Source organism: Theobroma umbraticum, unplaced genomic scaffold, assembly GCF_002168275.2.
Source record: "Theobroma umbraticum cultivar Fairchild unplaced genomic scaffold, ASM216827v3 scaffold_4.1, whole genome shotgun sequence".
Taxonomy (NCBI): domain Eukaryota; kingdom Viridiplantae; phylum Streptophyta; class Magnoliopsida; order Malvales; family Malvaceae; genus Theobroma; species Theobroma umbraticum.
Window position 1 is genome coordinate 6,352,489 of NW_018397258.1, and position 17,886 is coordinate 6,370,374.

Consider the following 17,886-nt stretch of genomic DNA (forward strand, 5'->3'; position numbering starts at 1 on the left):
GAGAAATTTTCCATGTCAAGACGACGGATTGGATCGCATCCCATCAATTAATCAATGCTAGCTCGGCTGCTTCATTAATTTCTAATAAAATAAATACAAGACAATGGCGTAAGCAATTGTAATCTTACATGCGGTTGTGTGGCTGGCTGCTATGACTTTTTGGCTAAATACCAACGATCCTGAGGATATGGTCATACAGATAAATTAAGAGAATCGCTTCTGCGTGAAGAATGATATATACCTACACCCACTAAACAAAGTAGGCAAATTTTCGTCTCATGAAAACGTGCGTTGCGGAATTGACAAATTAAAAATGCATGAACCCAAGCAATAGCCTTAAGTAGCAGCTATCCTTTGTTAGGAGACATATTCAATTATTTGCGGCAGCGCCTGGTGCTTATTTAGGAGCTATAGGACCTAGCCAAGGCTTATCATTTGAGGCATTGTGGACTGCATCGTGCTCGGATCACACATGCTACCAAATTAATCTCATCATCTTTGTAAGTGGGAGCCATTTTAATCATTTTTGTACCACTACTGATTGACATTACGGCTTGTATAACGTTAACTAGGTCGCCCCCTATCAAAAGGGTCTAATCTATGCTCATTTTGAAAATCTAATTTCTAGGACCTCGATTATTCCATATGTGGGAAAACCATTAATTCGGAAGTTAGTAATCATTAAATCTTGAAAAACAATGGTTCCTAAGGATCCTACATTGCAATTGAGAAGATACGTGAAACTTACTTTTGAGGATATGCAATTTAATTATTATTAACTCCAAATTCATAGTTCATAAATAAATTTACTGATTAAATTAAGTTAATAATATAGAAATATATTAGAATTTATTAATTTAAAAATTATTTGTAAATATATTGAACAGAAAAAATGCAATAAAACTTAGATATTAAGACTTGGAAGAACAAAAGAATCCCCATGAAGAGAATTAATTTTGCCTTTTTTGATGAACAAGGCAATGCTACGTGTCGGGGCCAAAAGTTTGGCCCAAATAGCACAGTCTAAATGCAAACCAACAATCATGAGATTTTGTATTTAGGGTAGAGACGCTCATGCTCCACTCTTGACCCTGACCCAAAAGAAAAGAACCCGTTTCAGAATCAGTCCGCGCTCCAATCACTGTCAATTTTACTCCCACTTGTAAATCAGATGTCCCTTTCAATCAGTAGCAAACATGCAAGTGTAAACACATCAACATCAGCCGTTGTTCTGCAAAATATTTTTGGAAACTACTAGTACTAGTTTGGCTCTATTTTCTACAAAAGAAACGGAACTTGGATAATAGCCTTTAGTTGGAGCAGTTACCCCGTATTTTTCACCATGAAAGTAATTGAACAGTAACAACTATTGTAAGCAGGCAGGGCAGTGAAGTATGGACTATCTACGAGACTCTGTGCAAGCCATCAACCAGTGCTCTGGGCATCATGAAAAGGCCTCTGCTCTCTAACAGCTGAGTGGCTGCTGGCGGATTTATCTCTAGTAACTTCCCCATCATCTCTTCAAGAGGTTCGTTCATCATCTGTTCATGGAGAGCATAGTGACCATATCCCTGGGAATTCAAAACGCAGGTTTACTTCATTCAAAGAAACATTCCCAAGATTCATTTTTATAACTCTCTTATATAGTAAGGGCATGAGGCTAAAACCTCAAGAAAAACGAAAGGATTAGAAGTTGGTTCGCCTCCCAATCTGCTTCGACTTAATTCCTGCACAATAGAATTTCCACTTCAAAACAGTGCTACCAATATATATATTTTCATGGAGAGATGAATAAATCTAAAATCAACAGCATGCTTGATATCATTGCAATAAAACTATAGAGTAATTTAGATCAAAATGTTAGGAGTGTGTTACTCTGATGAAGCTACTATGAATACTGTCCAATGCGCTCCCTTTTGAACTATAGGCCAATCAGGGATAAGATAAATGTAATTCAAGGATCATTATTTTTTTCTTGAAAATAGAAAAAAAATAGTATAGGTTTACAGACAACTGTTCTATCTCCAATTGAAACCTGCCCATTGTTTGTATATTATGAAAATAGTTAGCACCATGGTTGGCATCTTAGCCAACCATCAGATTAACTTAATCTTGTCAAAATGATAATGATGCTTAGGACTAGCATGTTGGCCGAACATAATTAAGGAAAAAAAGTACAATCTAGAAAGAATAGAGGATTGATTGCAGCTCATAATTTCTGGTCAGCACATCCCTAGGTTTTGTTAACCCGCAAATATAATCAGTTAAACATTTCAATTAACTTAAAGAGATATTCTACAATATGTCTTCACACAATGATGGGTGAAAGCCTATAGTATCTATAACGGTAAGCAAAGAATGTAACCAAAGAGTGAAGATTGACTGTTCAAGCAAACTGCATCCAACTTTTCCTCTGTTGCATATGATTGTAATGCAATGGTGTGGAAGTGTAAACAGATATATACATGTATGCATTTTTCCAAAAAAACAAAAAGAAAGGATATGCTTATGAATGCACTTGTAGCATGATATATTAACAAAATCAGATGAACAACTACCTTCATTTGCAACTGCAGAAACTTGACATGGTCAATAATATCATCCAGTGCAGTTGCTTGACCCCGCTACAAAAGTAAAATGTGATAAATCAGTGGATGAAAGCATTTCCTACTAAAAAAAACAGAAGAAGAAGAACCAAAGCTCCTCCATACGATAAAAGAACATTTGGTGATGCAATTTTGCTGCTTACCTCGTCCATGGCTCCTTCTATAGAGTTTTGTGCATTTTTTATGCAACTTAATCACAAAAGCAGCTAATTTATAGGTTCATATGAGTAAAATGCAAAGGAAGTTGAATGAGAAAGGCTTTTTGAGAATACAGGGGAAATGAGGTTATAAACTGATTAAGCTTCCTAATGATACATTTTATGCTTGTCCGTATAGAAATAAATTACCTCTACAGGATTTGGAAGCAGTTCCTGCAATGCTCTGATACTTTCAGCAATTCGTAGCCTGCGTTGCTGTATTATAGAAAAGGAATTTGAAATAAAATTAAAAATGCATCCATTGAAAATTTTTTTAAGAATCCAACTAAACAATGAGTCAACATCCAGATTCCAGATTCATGGATATCCAGAATGCGAGTGTAATAACCATCAATGTGTGCATGTTCAGATTCACAGTAAAACTAGTATGTTTAAAGGCTAGGAAAGATGATTTGCTTACACGATCACTTCCAGAAGCTCTCGATTTGCGTACACTGTAATGTGGTTGGGACAGGAAACTAAATGCAGAAATGGTTTCTTTCGGTTGAAGTTGAAAAACATTACAATCATTTTCATTTGGTTCTTGCATCCAGAAAGTATGAGTTTGCTGAAAGAAATGATGTTGCATTGTCAGCATTCTACTAATTCCAAGTTTGAACAGGTTCTTGTGGCAACACTCTTCGATGGATGCAACATAATTTGAAGATGGAGAAAGAAGAACTTCACCTGTGCATGGGACTCATATTCTGAGCTTGAAAATCTGCTCACAGATAGTCTATCATGTGGCCTCAAAAATCTTTCCTGTCAGATACAAACATAATCAGTCTTGAAATTAATAGCAAAAAAAATTTATCAGAAATTACCCCTACAAGAAAGAAAGATGATAACAATCAAATTTATGAGGCCGTTTTCTTATACGCTTGCTGAAGCTTCACAATTGTTGCTGTTGGTAGTGTAGGCAGATAGCTTTAACTTCCCATGCTCGGACTCTAGGGAATAGTCGTCAGGTTGAGAGCCGAAAGCCTTTCCTGCATTGTTATGCAGCAATTCTCTTTGAATTTCGGAGATCCCATCAAGGGCATGGATGCCGCCAACTGGAGAACCAATGCTCTCTAAGACTTCTGCAGTAGGAACCTTTTCAAGATTTTCTGTTAGAAATTCAACATAACTGTGAGGTGTTTTGGGACAATCAATCCACTGAGATAATGACTGGGGACTAAGCTGGTTCTCACTTCTTCCAGCTGCCATAGGAAAGTGTGGGTTTGGATCATTTACATAGTCATAAGAGAAATCACTGGCACTCCCACCAGAATTCAGTGACATCAGAGGGTTCTCACGACCTTGTTGTCCATCCATATTCCCAGAGTAAACTCACTCGATTCTTAACTAGTAAAAAATAAAGAATAAATCAACTACTACTAAAATAAAAAAAAATATTTATAACTAACAGATCAATATATTACAGCAATTAGCATGAAAAATGAGGTTACTCCCAGTGAAAAGAGAAAAACTGGAGCATATGGATTAATTTATCCTATAACCAGGACTTGCTTAGTTAAATATAACATGAATACCAGAGCAACAACCAATACCCCAAGGATATTGTTAACAGTTCCATCTCTTGGAACTGAAGTACAAGTAAAAACATAATGCCTGGCCAAATGTTCAGGAGGCACTTGGACTACCATGATTACAATTTAATCAGCATTTGAAGAAACTATAAGGATAATTGAAGAGTGATAAACAAAACGTGGGGATGTGGGCAGTGGAAACAAAGAAGGTGAAACAGATAAAAGAATTTATAATGAAATGCAACCAGCAAAGTTCAATCTAATAGTACTATTCAATCAAAGATTTAACACTGACAATGACTGATTATACTCAAAAGGAAAGAACATGTTATCCAGTTAACCTAGTTGAAAACGAGCTTTGAGAAGATAAAACAGGGCAATAACATGAATATTTCAAATTTAAGCATTAAAAGAACATATTATAAATATCTTAGCTCATGAGAGACAAGTTTATGTCAAGAAAGAGTTGTAGAAGTAGCATTAAAGAACCGTCAATACGCAACAGAGCAAGAGGAATATACAGAGGGGAAAAACCAAAACTTGGATGTAGAAAATTACTGAAAAGGTAAAAACCATGAGTTTGCCATCATCTTCTCAATCTTTTGTTCACAGCCCATCAAAATAATACAACATTCAAGGACAAAATTATTGTAAAACCTCAACAGGCCAAAGCAAAGAAACCCCAGCAAACAATGACAAACAGCTCATATGCAACCATATCTAAAGAAGAAAGAAATTGACGCTACAAGTCAAGAACACAAAACTCAGTAAAACACAACAAAGTTCCTACGATTTGAAGATATAAAAAATACCCATGTTAAACAATCATATGGCAACAGAAGAAATGAATACAAACAAACAAAACCTTGGATTCAAAGTTGAAGAATGATTTGGTCAAGGCAACTCTGCTATAAACAAAATGCAGCATGCATCTGTAAGTGTGACTTATATTCATGTACTCTCACATCATATATCAAAGTAAGAGGAACTTACATTGGTGATAAAAGGTTGGGTTTTACAAATCTAGGGTTTAAGGGAAGAGAGAGAGAGAAGAGAAATGGGCACCGGGCAGGGAAGCGTCTTTGGCTGTCACCTTTGCTGAGGGGATTGGTACGTACCATTTTGTGACAGGTCATTGCAGAGGTGGTGAAGGATCTACCGAAATTGCTATTTTACCCCTACACTACTCTCAACTCTACTGTTTATTTGGGCCTAAAAGAGGGAGAACCACGGCCGGGCTCTGGCAGGGCCTTATCGGGCTCAAAATTTTGGAGACTTATGCCCTTCCTCGTTTCTGAAATTTGATCTTCGTAATATTTATTTTTTATTTTGATTAGAAAGGCCGGTAAATCGGTCAAATTATAATAAGATAGTGTCTAAAATTGAAATTCTCATAATATTCTTTAAAAGAATAAATGTTCTGTTTTAAAAATATTTTAAAAATATAGTACGTGTAAAAACGTAGAAAGGTCAAATTTTAAAAAAATCTTATAATGTATTTGATTGAATTTAATATCACGAATTAAATAATTTCAATTTAATTTAAAAAATTATATAAAGTTTTCAAGTTTGACACGATATAAACTCAACTAAAAAAATTAATGAAAATAAGGAGAGATAGAAAGATTAAAGAGAAGACGTATGAAAATGGAAAGGGTAAAGAGAATTAATTGATGTCAATATAGAAATGGAAGAACTTGATTTATCCCAATGACCAAAGTGAAAAGGAAAAAAATTTTGAGGGGTTAATTTGGACTTTTTCCAACCACTAGACCTTTCAAAAGAAATGCCATAATTTTAATTTATCCAAAATACAAACGAAATGTGAAGAAGAGCACGGAAAGAATCAATGAGAATCATACGAAATATATTCCTCGGTGGGCCGGTGGCTTCCTTTCCTTCTCCCACATAAAATCACACGTGTCTTGCAACGACCTCTGCCATTCCCAGCTGCATCGAATTGTACGTTGGAACTTGGAACAATTCTTCAGGCTTCGACACCGAACCGGGCAATCTCGTCCAAAACGTACAACCGAAGAAGCAGCCTTTAGCAATCAAGCTTTTTACTTGTTTTGGCTTAGGATAAGCTCAATCTGAGAAGATCAAATCAATATTTCACTAGCATCACAGATTCACAAGTTGTCGGAAAAGGGCATATTCCTGTGTTTCCCAGTTCATAATTTGGGTAAGGCCGCTTTTGGGTTCAAGGTTATTAGCTTTCTCATCTCTGTTTCCTCCACAAAATCGTCAGGAAAATATCCATCAATTGCAGATCTGATCGTCACCTAAATCAGTCAATTATCGAAGGAATCAATCACAGTCATGGCGACTACCGAGTTTCTGCGAAGAGAAGCAGACCTTCTCCTTTCATCTCCCTTGATTGAGCTTCGTAAAGGTAACACTTTTATCTGTGTATTTCAATTAATTCTGTTTTTTTGTGTTGATGATGAAAACCCATATCGGTTTGATTGTTAATTTTTGTTCATATGGTCTTTTAATTGTTATAGTGTCATGTGGACAAAACTATGCCCTTTTGAGAAATATTCAAAGCTTTCCCTTGTGGGAAAATTCGGTGATGTTTGTTTTACATTGTCGGCAGGAGAAAATGGAAAATCCCGTGGACTCACGATTGAGAAGAAGATTGAGCTTCTCGAGACCTTGACCGGAAAAGTAACGTTCTTTATAGCTGCCTAATGGGCCCATTTTAGACTAATTTCCCATTTGATATGTCGATTGTGAGATCCACATTGTGGTATCAATATCAGAAAATGAAATGATTAAAATTTCATTTGTTTGGTGGTTTGTGTTGGATTGATTTGACCTGTTTTTGCAAATCTCCAGAACATTTGAGATGTGATCCTTCCAATTGAAATATTGGTCTCTTTGATTTTACTCTTCATCTAGCTCATTTCTTTTGCGAACCTTGTTTTATGCTGCTTGAGTTATTGGTTTCATTTCTGTATTTGTTTTGGATATTTCTGGAAGAAGCTATCCATTCCCCCAAATGATTGTTTATTTGCTGCAGGTTTCAAATCGACGTTCTCGGAGATGGCTAAATGATCGTTTGTTGATGGAACTTGTTCCTCGGTTGAATGCAGAAGAAATCAGAGGCTTATTTGCTCCACCACCATGGGGTAAAGATATATCCTACTGAAGAACTCTCATTTCACTGTATGCTCTGTGTAGTGACCACTAAATCTCAATTACTGTTATTCATTGATGCCTAAGTAAAATGGGTACAATAGTTAATTCATGATAACTAAAGGGATGAAAACATGATTGTTGTCTAGCATACTTAATGGCCTTGGTGTCTCATTTTACTCATGATGATTTGTTTTGTCTGTTGAAATCACAAGCAGTCCACCACAGTAGTTTCTTTAGCCAATTAGTCCAGAGTCTATGATATTAATATGAATTTTCGAATTCATTCACAGGTGATGATGTGCCACCATCAGCATTTTGCATGACGAACATTGGAGAATGGGACAAGTTTAGGAATATAGACATGGATAAAGAGGTCATTTTGCTTCCCTTGTTCATGAAAACTTTTTCAATCTCTTTAAAAGTTTCTGTAATTGAAGAAGATGAACTTAACCAATTTCCAGTATTTGGAAATTATCACTGAAGGTAAGTGTATGATAAGAAAGTTCCATTCTTTGCTTGCCTTTTTTTCTGCATGAGCACTTAATGCCTCATTTAACTTCATTTAGATTGTAAGTTGAATTTATTGTTAATAATCTAGCTAGATTATGGTGTGGGAGTGGCATGTAATGTGCAGCATGCTAAAGCCATTGTCTCTTCCTCTTCTTAGGCAAATATTATTGGTGCCTTAAATAGCTCATCTATGAAGAAGAAATTTCATGGTGATGGTGATAAGATGGCTGTCTTGAATGCATGGCAAAGAATTGATTGTCGAACAAGGGAGGCACTAAGACGTAGTTTTCTTTCAGAGCTTATTGCAGGCTATGAGGTACATGATTTTGCTTTTGCTTGCGGAGGAATGATTATTGTTAGTGGGTCTTCTCTTGAGCTTTGCTTTTAATTTGTTTGCAAAAGATCTTCTTTCTAATTTGTTTGCCTTTTTCATGTGCAAGTGGGATGGTACTGGCTGGATTAATGTCACTATGCTATAGATCCCAGCTTAATATTTGTGCCATAATCAAAGGCCTAAATATTGGTTAAGACAGGTTTAGTGGGTTAGCTTTGTTTAGTAGCACTCTAGGCTCCAGACGTGTTCCATCACCCATAATAGTTGGAATGTTGAAATGTATATGCTTGAAAGGCTAGAGAGCAGATTTGTGGTTGAAAATTTTATGTCATTGACTACAAAAATAAGTAGGCAACTAATGTACGAGAGTGAAATATAATTTGACATATGACCAACCCAAGTTCAAGTAGTCTTTCGGCTTTGGCTTAGGTGTAAATGTAAAAGGCTGAGTTGGCTTGTTATTATGCAACTTCACATATAATTGTGTATTTGTATAACCCAGTTTAAATACGTAATGCTACTGTTAGGAGGAATAAACTTCATTTTTATTTTCAGGATTGCATAAGAACCTTCATCAAGGAAAGTGGAGATGGAGATGTCCTTGAATTACAGGTCCAAGATCCTTTCCACAGATTATTGCTGCATGGTGTCTGTGAGGTAATCAATCCCATCAAATTTTTTTTTTTGTTTTTAAATGTGGAGGCTTCATTAAATGCTAATTAAGCAATTAGGTTTCGCAAAAATGCTGAGTTGGTCCAAACTGGATGTGAGCCATTCCTATTAAATGGAAAATATTGTCTAGAAAAGGGCTTTGCATTTGATTCTTGCATTATCTGCTTTAGATGCCCCCTATAACCAGTGCATTTATTGTTGTAGAAGGATTTCTTACATGGTGAAAGTTTACTAATTCTTTCCTTGAACAGTTCTACAACTTGGTCTCGGTAACAGTTACGCAGTCAAAGGATGCAAAGTCACTGAAGGTGACAAGGATAAAGAGGAAGAAGACGGGTGTGGTTGAGCTCCCGAATCTCACGTTGTCCCATTTCCTGAAAATGTCAAAGGAGGGCATTTGGTAGTTCTATGGGCAGGAATTCTCATCCATGTTGATAAATAAAATTGGTTTGCAATGTTGCACTCTAACTTCATGTATCTTGATGAAGTAATTCATTTGCCTTTAGTCATCACCTGTACAAAGCTAGGGTGGCTAAATTTATAATTTCTTCCAGTCAACAAAACTGGTTGATTGCAAGTTTAGGGTCTAGTTAAGAAACGTGATTCCTTCAAACTCTTGTTGTACTTTATATGGATAGTCCCGTATATCTGTTCCTGGTCAACAGCTACCCCCTTTTTTTTTTTTGAGTGTTTATTTTACAGCTGAAATGGCTCATGATATTTGTGGCTTTTAAGACCATAAGTCATATTCAAGTTATTCTGGTTAAAATTTAGAGGAAGAAAATCCGAGAAAGGGATATGATCATGGGCTGTTGTTTTTCTTTTCCAATTCCTATTAAGTAAAATTTGCTTATGTTTGATTTTTGGTGCCATCCAAGGATGCTCCAAAGAATGCTGATCCATTGGAGGGAAAATCCTCTCCCTGCCTAAACATTTCTTGCTCAACAATTTCAACAGCCTTTTAGAAATCCCTTCTCTGATGAAGTATTAGATTAAAATTGGTAAATTCCTTTTGCTCGTGGACAGAGCCCAACTCAGGCTTTAGCAAATGCAGGGAAAAATTAATTTGGTTGTGGTGAGCTTTATAAAAGAAATGTCAAGTCCTAGTTTTGACTTTAAAAAAGTGGAAAGAAAGAAGCAAAGTACTCTTTGTCTTTCATCCCTCTGAGAAAAGGATGGGTCCCAAGTAATTTAGAAAGAAAGAGGAATGAGAGAAATACAGTTCTTTGACTTTTTCCAATTATTACTTATAATACCTCGCAGGAAAGGAACGAAGATGGAAAGAAAGAAGACTTGATGAGAGTAGTGCCCAAGTAATTTGGGAAAAAAGAAAAGAAAAGAAAAGAGAAATACAGTTCTTTGACTTTCACTAATCTGTGGTTAGTACTTATTCTCTGAAAAAGATCAGAAAAAGACCAGAAAAAGAAGATCAGAGAAAAGTAGTGCCCAAGTAATTTAGAAAGGAAAAGAAAAGAGAGAAATACAATTCTTTGACTCTTTCCTGCTTGTAGGTTCCGAGAAAATGATAGAAGACTAGCAGCCAAAAGTACCCAAGTAATTTAGAAAAGAAAAAGAAACACAGTTCTTTGACTTTTACCAGTTGATGTTAGTATCTATTATATTATTATACCTCGGAGAAAAGGACAAAAAATGGTAAGAAAGAAGACTTAGAACAGAGCAGTGCCTCTTCTTCCCAAAAACTGATGGGGTGTAATGGGGTCAAGATTTTGAATAAACAAGTGTAACGAAATTAACTATGTTGTCATTTTCGTACTTCACAATATTTAAACTCCATTTATCCTACTGTAACATAATGAACATGTCGATGTACGCTTGTTGATAAATACCCCCCAAACTGAAGTCATCTGTTCCAACTCCAACAAAAGTGAGAGTCTTTCTCTTTTCTCAAACTCGAATCGTTGTATGAACAACATGGCTAAATCACCCGTCAAATACTATGTGGTAATCTCTCTTTGTTTGCTTCTTTATGTGCTGATCCTTACTACCTTCAAAAGAATGAGTCGGGTCGAGTCTTAAGTGGGTTTGAATCTTGAATCTTGATTCTTGAACAGGTTGACGCATTCACTGACTCAGCCTTCAAGGGAAACCCAGCAGCGGTTTGTTTGTTGGAGGAAGAGAGAGATGAGAAATGGCTGCAAGCAGTGGCTACTGAGTTTAATCTCTCTCAGACTGGTTACTTGACCCGGATCACTAACCCGGCCTCTCCAAACCCCCGGTTTCGACTTAGATGGTTCACCCCGGTTGCTGAGGTCAGTTTTTCTCGATTCCCTACACCGTCATTAATAGTTTCATGATAATTTCATATTCTCCTATTAAATGCTTCATGGGCCGATTGCTTGTTCAATAGCTCAAGTATCCTTGATTGAACTTAGGAACTTGACCCGGTTGTAATTGGTAATATAGGAAATGACAGGGCACAATGCAATCATTCCTACTTGGAATGTGCATTAGACTTTTCTTTCTTTCTCTCAATTGTGTGTTAGATAATCGTACTCTGCCTTTTTTGGCAGGTTAAGCTATGTGGGCATGCAACCTTAGCATCTGCGCACACTCTCTTTGCAACCGGTTTGGTAAATTCAAACATAATTGAATTTGACACACTCTCCGGAATCCTCACTGCTAAAAAGGTTCCAGATGTTGATCCAACCGATGTCTCCGGAATTCAGACTGATGGAGCACATGATTGCTTTCTAATTGAACTGAATTTTCCTACCGTTCCCATCACTGAATTCAATTCTACTGAGGTTTCAGCTATTACCAAAGCCTTGAATGGTGCTCCTCTCATTGATGTCAAGAGGACAACTACCGCATCTGATCTCTTTGTAATTTCTTTAATCTATTATTTCTTGATTTCTCTTCTGGGCCTGTCTTTTACTATAAATTGGATCCAATTTCTTCCATTTTCTTGGAGACAGATAAAAGTAACTTTTGAAATAGTAGTAGGATAAACAGAAGTGGCATGAATTATAGTCCTGCTTTCCTTTATTTATTTATTTATATTTCTTGCAAAAGCAAAGAGCATCTCTTGTTAGTACCCAATAATAAAAAAAAAGAGCACCTCTTATTGCTGTCAATTTATGATTTGAAACTTGTATGCTTTTATGCTGTTACCAGATCTTCAAGTACAGTGTTTGAGTAACATAATGAAAGAGGGATGGTATATATTTGGTGACAGGGGGATTTGTAATTAGATCTCTTTAGTCTTTTCTGAAAAGATTATTGACTGCAGGTTGTGCTCGCATCTGGAAAATCTGTTATTGAGATAGAGCCACAGTTTGATGCCATACTGAAATGTCCTGGACGAGGCTTAATTGTTTCAGGGGTTGCTCCTCCTGATTCTGAATTTGATTTTGTCAGTCGATTCTTCTGCCCAAAATATGGTATTAATGAGGTAAAATATTACACTTAGTCTCAAGCAATTGCTATTTCTTCTAAGCATTTATTTTGATAAATTTACACTGTTGTATGCCCTTTTGTTGAAACTGGAGCATGTTCCAATTTGTGAGCAGGAACATCTAATAAGATGCATCTCTCTGAGAAATCATGTACCTAGAAAGAACTGTTTGGCATTAGTTATCAAATTGGTCTGCTGTATTAGATGAGTATCAAAGCCTGGAAAAAGAAATGAAGTTGCTTTATTGCAAAAATAAACAAAATAAGCCAATTCATCTCAAGTTTCTAGCAAAACCATTCGAAGTTTGTGAATGTAGAAAGTGCCTGGATAGAGGCATGATACTGAGATACATGCCTATATGTTCAAGGCCTCTATAGACTGCCTGGAAGATGTTTCTCTCTGACTGTTCACTGATAAATCATTATTTTTCTAGAAGATGGGTTATGCAGGTGCTGCCATGATAAAACTAGTGCAGACATGCTTATGTTGTACCACTTGTTCTTATCTCTTTCTCATATCTATCAGGATCCGGTTTGTGGGAGTGCACATTGTGCCCTGGCACCCTATTGGAGCCAAAAGCTGGGAAAGTGTGATTTCGTCGCGCATGCGGTATATCTCCTTTTCTTTTCCTCTGAATCATTCACTGAAACCATTCTTGTTATCACTTGTTATCATATTGATTGTGTTGTTTACTTTGCTCAGGCATCACCTAGAGGTGGAATAGTGAAGATCCATTTAGATGAGCAGAACCAGAGAGTGCTTCTGCGAGGAAAAGCTGTTACTGTGATGGAAGGCTCTCTTTTGGTCTAGAATTGGAGTTAATTTCTGTTAAGGGTGTATGGTGAATTGCAGATTGTAACAACAGTTATTGGGTGCAACAATTCCCTGTAATTTAATTAACAGACTGTGTTCTGGTTTATTACCTTTTCTTGGGAAGCATGCTATATAATAAGATGTCACCCTCTCATTTCTGCTAACTATGGCACCAAATGTGATGAGATGTCATTGAATTTCAATACCTAATCATTTCAGGAATGAAAGTAAATAATAGAGGCATCTCTGAGGCCTCATTTCCTGTACAACTTCGTCAGTAGACTTCGCTCACGGTTTCCAAACTATGAAGAGTTTTGGCTAGCAATCTTTGGTATTGATCGAAAGCAACAAGCTGCAATATATAGGACAATTGCACTGCTTGTTGGTCACTTCTCTTTTTCGTTTTTTATCTCTCTTTCCCTCTTTATCTCTGTTTTATTCTCCTTTTCCGCTTTACCGCATATTACTTACCAATGCAATGGCAATTGTAAATGAGGTTCTTGTGATGAGGAGAGGAAGCATCGCAAACAAGTAACGGATGTATCGGAAGTGATTGAGAAAAAGATTGGAGCAGTTTTTGAAACACTAAATGCTGTAGCAGGTGGAAGAGAATAAGAAAATAATAAGTGTTCTGAGTGAGAATAGTCTAAGGAGAAAAACTATGAGTCAGTGGTTCTGAAAAAGTTCCCTTTTTTGAGTTGTGAAGACTCTATATATATAGTGTCAAAAATAACAGTTACAAAAAAAAATTTTAATACGCGTAATAAATAATATTATTAAAAAGAGTTTTAATGTTAGGTAACTGTTACTGAGAGTTAATATTGAGTAACGGTTAAAAATTTATTATGTAACTATTGAGATAATTATTTTTAATAAAACTTGTTCTCGAGTAAGAGTTAATAAGGAAAAGCTGTATGTGAACAGGTACAAGAGAAGAAGCTATACATGAACAGGTACAAGAGAAAAGACTGTACGTAAACAAGTATAAGAAAACAAGAAAAAAGTAAAAACATTTCTAGTTCACGGAAAGGTTAAGAGAGACCTCTTAACTACCTTCATATTTGAGCCACCAAGCCAAACTCTCCTGAACATCCCAATATGAAAGTAACCCCTGAACCCTGCTATTTATTCTGGATTACTTTCACTGTCATTTGTGTGAAATTATTATTTTATACAAAATAGTTGTTCTACTTGTATTAATTGTTCCACATGGAGTAATACTCCACATATTCTAGTTGTTCTGCGTGAAGTAGTGTTTCACTTATAATGGTTGTTCTCATTATTCTTTATATAATGTTACGCAATAAAATGATTTTAGAGAATAAGTATTAACCAAAATCGACTATCTACATTTTACCCCTGTATAAGAATACATTGTTAAAATTAATTCTTATATATTAATTTAAAATATAAAATTTTTATTTTGTACTATAACGTATTGTACTGTATTACTTTGAGTAGTCAAGCATCGAGCAATACCACTTTAGATAGTAACACCCTAGCCAATAATGTTTTAAGTAGTAACATGTTACTGTTTTATGTCAATATTTTTTTTTGTAATATTTGATTGATTTCGTAATAATATTTTTCATATAAATAAGATTTTCAAGATATATATTTTTTTAATATTTGATTGATTACGTAATAATAATTTTTCATATACATAAGATTTTCAAAATACAAATAATAAAAGTCAATCTTTTTCATAAAAAACCCTGATTCTATATGATTTATAAATATGAAACTACTATGAATAATTTTCTGTATTCAAATTCAAAGTAAAGTAAAATAAAATTTAGAGCAAAGTTGGTTCTTTTGAGAAAAAATTAGTAAGTAAGTTTTTCTTTTTCTTATAGTTTTTTGTTTGATTTATTTTTTTAAAAGAAAAATAAATTTCTCTTACTTGTTGCCCTCTGCATAAAATTTTTTTTATTAAAATATGAAAAAAAAATTTATGCATGAGATGATTTTATATATACATTCAAATAAATTATTTGATTACAGAAAAAAATCACAAAGTAAAAATATTTATATTTCAAAAAAAATAAAGATTGCCTAAATTGTTTTTTTTTTTCAGTAAAAGCTGCAAGTTGCAATTTTTTTGATGATTTTTTTATACAGAATTTTTTTTTTATCTACAGCAAAAGCTGAAAGTTGTAAAAAAATATTTTTTTATTAAAAATAGGGCCCGCGAGCTCCTTTTTGTGTAGCTTGCGGCAAGTGCCGCGAGCTTTTTTAAGTGGGGCCCACGGCATATGCCGCAAGCCTGTCAAAATCAAGCTCGCAGCAACAACGAAGCTCGCGGCATGCCGCGAGCCTTTTAAGCGAAGTGCAGCGAGCCGCCTCTTTTATTATTATTATTATTTTTTATTTTACTTTTTTTATTATTATAATTGTTTTGTTATATATATTAATAATAAATATATATTTTTATTATTTTATTTTGTTATTATTATTTTTATTATTATTAGTATATGTATATATATATATATTTAATTTATATATATTTTTTAATTGACAAATATATAAATAATAAAATTTATTGCATATGAACACTTATCTCTTTTTCCATGATCATGTTTGTAGTTTTCTTTTCTCGTCGTCCTCCATCTTACTCTATGCCTAGAACACGCTTCTCTCTGAAGATCCATTATGGTGAGCTTGAAAGGGCTACAACAAGGAAAAAGACCACTGTACATAACAAAAAGAACAATGATTTCGAATTAGTTGCTCTCAAGAAAATCAAAGTAGGAAAAAGTGGTGAAGTCCCTCCTATCTTTGAAAACTGGAAAGATGAAATTATTAAAGAACGAGGAAAAGATCGATTTTGGGAAGAAGTTCGTGCTAGACAGGTTGACAAACATCCCTCTGAGCTTGTTGGATATGATTGGAATCGTCTATGCTCAGAAGCACCTCCTCATAAAAGAAGTGGTATTCCAAGACGATCAATTCTGAAGTTCAGGTTTGAGCGTGGTGAGTTTCCCCTTTCTACTACTAAGTTAGGCTCCAATTCTCAATTTGTTCATGGTTGGGATGAGTGAGTAAATAAGATGTTGAAGAATCCTACTTATGTTAAACTTCTCTCGTCTGTTGGGAAATTGGATGCTATACGTATCACTTCTAAGCTCAATATTTGTAGAGAGAAGAGGATGGATGTATGGCATGCTATTCTTGTAAGGTGGAGTACTTTCTCTCATACTATGATTACAGCATGGGGAGAATTCACCTTCACTCTGGAAGATGTATGTGTTCTCTTGGAACTTCCTTGTATAGGAAAGCATGATTTTCACTTTATTAAACTTTCTGAAGAAAAGGTATGTATTCGAGACTTTTTCTTTGATCTCTTTAAAAGTCTGAGTAAAATTTCGAAAGTTGCACACTTTTCCAACTGGATAGGGGTTTTTTATAAACAATTCAATGCTAAGGGATTTGAAATTGGTTCTCTTGAGTACCCAGATCATAAGCATGAGCTAGGAGCTTTAGTAATTTTTTGGTTAGCACGACACAAACTCCCAAGGTGTCCAGATGATGGTATTTCTTCAGCAGTTGTTCCTTTAGCAATAAAACTTGTTAGTGGAATACGCTTTCCTCTTGCTCCACTATATTTAGGATCTTTATATAAGAGACTAGACTTGTACCAACTCAAAATTATTGAATCAGCTGAGTGTTATAGAGTTTTGACTTATGTGGATGCTTCTTTCATTCAGATGTGCTTATGGGAAAGTTTTGGTACTTGTACTCTCATGCCTAATGCATATCCTTTTGCATATTTTTCTATGACTAACCTTTTATCCAGAAACAACTATAGAGTTTAGGCATGGCATGATCGACTACCAAGAGGTAATGTTCTTGAAGTGATGGATGTTACAAAAGAATTCAATCCCAGACCTTATGCGTAGCCTATAAATGGATTTGGTGATCCTATAGTTTATTATAACCTTTATCTTTTACAGTCTAGAAGAATGAGCTCACGAGGTATCAACTTTTGTTTATGGGTTCATAGTTCCTAATTGCCTTCTATGATTGAGAGTTCTAGTGCTGGTGGAGATAGAAATTTTCGTTCTGTCGAAATGTATTCTCCTTATAGAGTGGCACATCAATTTGGATTTAACCAACCAACTCCACCTGACTCTTCTTCATCTACCAGCTGTTCTTCTTGTGTTTCTTCATTTCTCATGACAGGACTTTTACTCCGTTCATATAAACTAAAGAATTGTACTATTTCACCTTTTGATAGAGTTGGTATCCATACTTCTGGATAGTTTGCTTATTAGAGAGAGTGTCTTGGAGAATGGAAATCTTTTACTGTGCCATTAACTAATCCCACAACTCATTTTTACACTCCTCATGTAAGTAATAATGATATATCCTTGTGCTTGATTCCTCTTAAAAAGAAGAAATGTATAACTGAAGAAGAAGATTCTGCACCTCGTGCTCCTACTCGTTAATCAAAAGAAAAACACGCTTATCGAAAAGTAAGTTCATTCATTTTTTATATATTTTTTATTTTTTTATTTTATATATATATTTTTATATTTTCTCTTTTTTTTGAGAGAATCAACTACACGAGTAGAGCCTAATTCAGTTGAAGAGGAAGAAACTTCTAAAGTAGAGATCGACAAAGAATCATGTGACTCTGAACGTAGTGATGAATCTGATGATG

The 17,886-nt window shown here is 35.1% G+C and overlaps 3 protein-coding genes across 12 annotated transcripts; 2 read left to right on the forward strand and 1 right to left on the reverse strand.

Annotated features, from left to right (window-relative positions):
• Nucleotides 1-833: 833 nt before the first annotated feature.
• Nucleotides 834-5,462, reverse strand: LOC110413969 (transcription factor). Of its 7 annotated transcripts, none has more exons than XR_002444972.2 (9): nt 5,329-5,462; nt 3,683-4,150; nt 3,491-3,565; nt 3,225-3,371; nt 2,954-3,019; nt 2,559-2,624; nt 1,668-1,727; nt 1,328-1,571; nt 834-1,091 (listed from the first exon to the last, which is right to left on the reverse strand). XR_002444972.2 is itself a non-coding variant. In XM_021425010.2 (9 exons), the coding sequence occupies exons 2-9, from the start codon at nt 4,118-4,120 to the stop codon at nt 1,404-1,406; spliced, it is 936 nt and encodes a 311-aa protein (XP_021280685.1). In that variant the 5' UTR covers nt 4,121-4,150; nt 5,329-5,462; the 3' UTR covers nt 834-1,403. The 7 variants fall into 7 exon arrangements, 5 of the variants coding, with proteins under 5 accessions (XP_021280685.1, XP_021280680.1, XP_021280682.1 ...); XR_002444971.2 differs by having other exon boundaries at nt 834-1,177; XM_021425010.2 differs by having other exon boundaries at nt 834-1,571; nt 3,683-3,912; nt 3,997-4,150.
• A 695-nt stretch (nt 5,463-6,157) lies between these two features.
• On the forward strand, nt 6,158-9,657 carry LOC110413629 (R3H domain protein). Of its 3 annotated transcripts, XM_021424513.2 has the most exons (8): nt 6,158-6,520; nt 6,608-6,730; nt 6,935-7,005; nt 7,361-7,469; nt 7,770-7,852; nt 8,147-8,305; nt 8,879-8,980; nt 9,247-9,657. In XM_021424513.2, the coding sequence occupies exons 2-8, from the start codon at nt 6,658-6,660 to the stop codon at nt 9,397-9,399; spliced, it is 750 nt and encodes a 249-aa protein (XP_021280188.1). In that variant the 5' UTR covers nt 6,158-6,520; nt 6,608-6,657; the 3' UTR covers nt 9,400-9,657. The 3 variants fall into 3 exon arrangements, with proteins under 3 accessions (XP_021280188.1, XP_089639245.1, XP_021280190.1); XM_089783119.1 differs by having other exon boundaries at nt 6,158-6,730; XM_021424515.2 differs by lacking the exon at nt 6,935-7,005 and having other exon boundaries at nt 6,158-6,730.
• Nucleotides 9,658-10,689: 1,032 nt separating this feature from the next.
• On the forward strand, nt 10,690-13,387 carry LOC110413628 (uncharacterized). Of its 2 annotated transcripts, XM_021424512.2 has the most exons (6): nt 10,705-10,957; nt 11,068-11,265; nt 11,527-11,838; nt 12,246-12,407; nt 12,936-13,019; nt 13,113-13,387. In XM_021424512.2, the coding sequence occupies exons 1-6, from the start codon at nt 10,919-10,921 to the stop codon at nt 13,218-13,220; spliced, it is 903 nt and encodes a 300-aa protein (XP_021280187.1). In that variant the 5' UTR covers nt 10,705-10,918; the 3' UTR covers nt 13,221-13,387. The 2 variants fall into 2 exon arrangements, with proteins under 2 accessions (XP_089639244.1, XP_021280187.1); XM_089783118.1 differs by having other exon boundaries at nt 10,690-10,957; nt 12,936-13,387.
• Nucleotides 13,388-17,886: the final 4,499 nt, after the last annotated feature.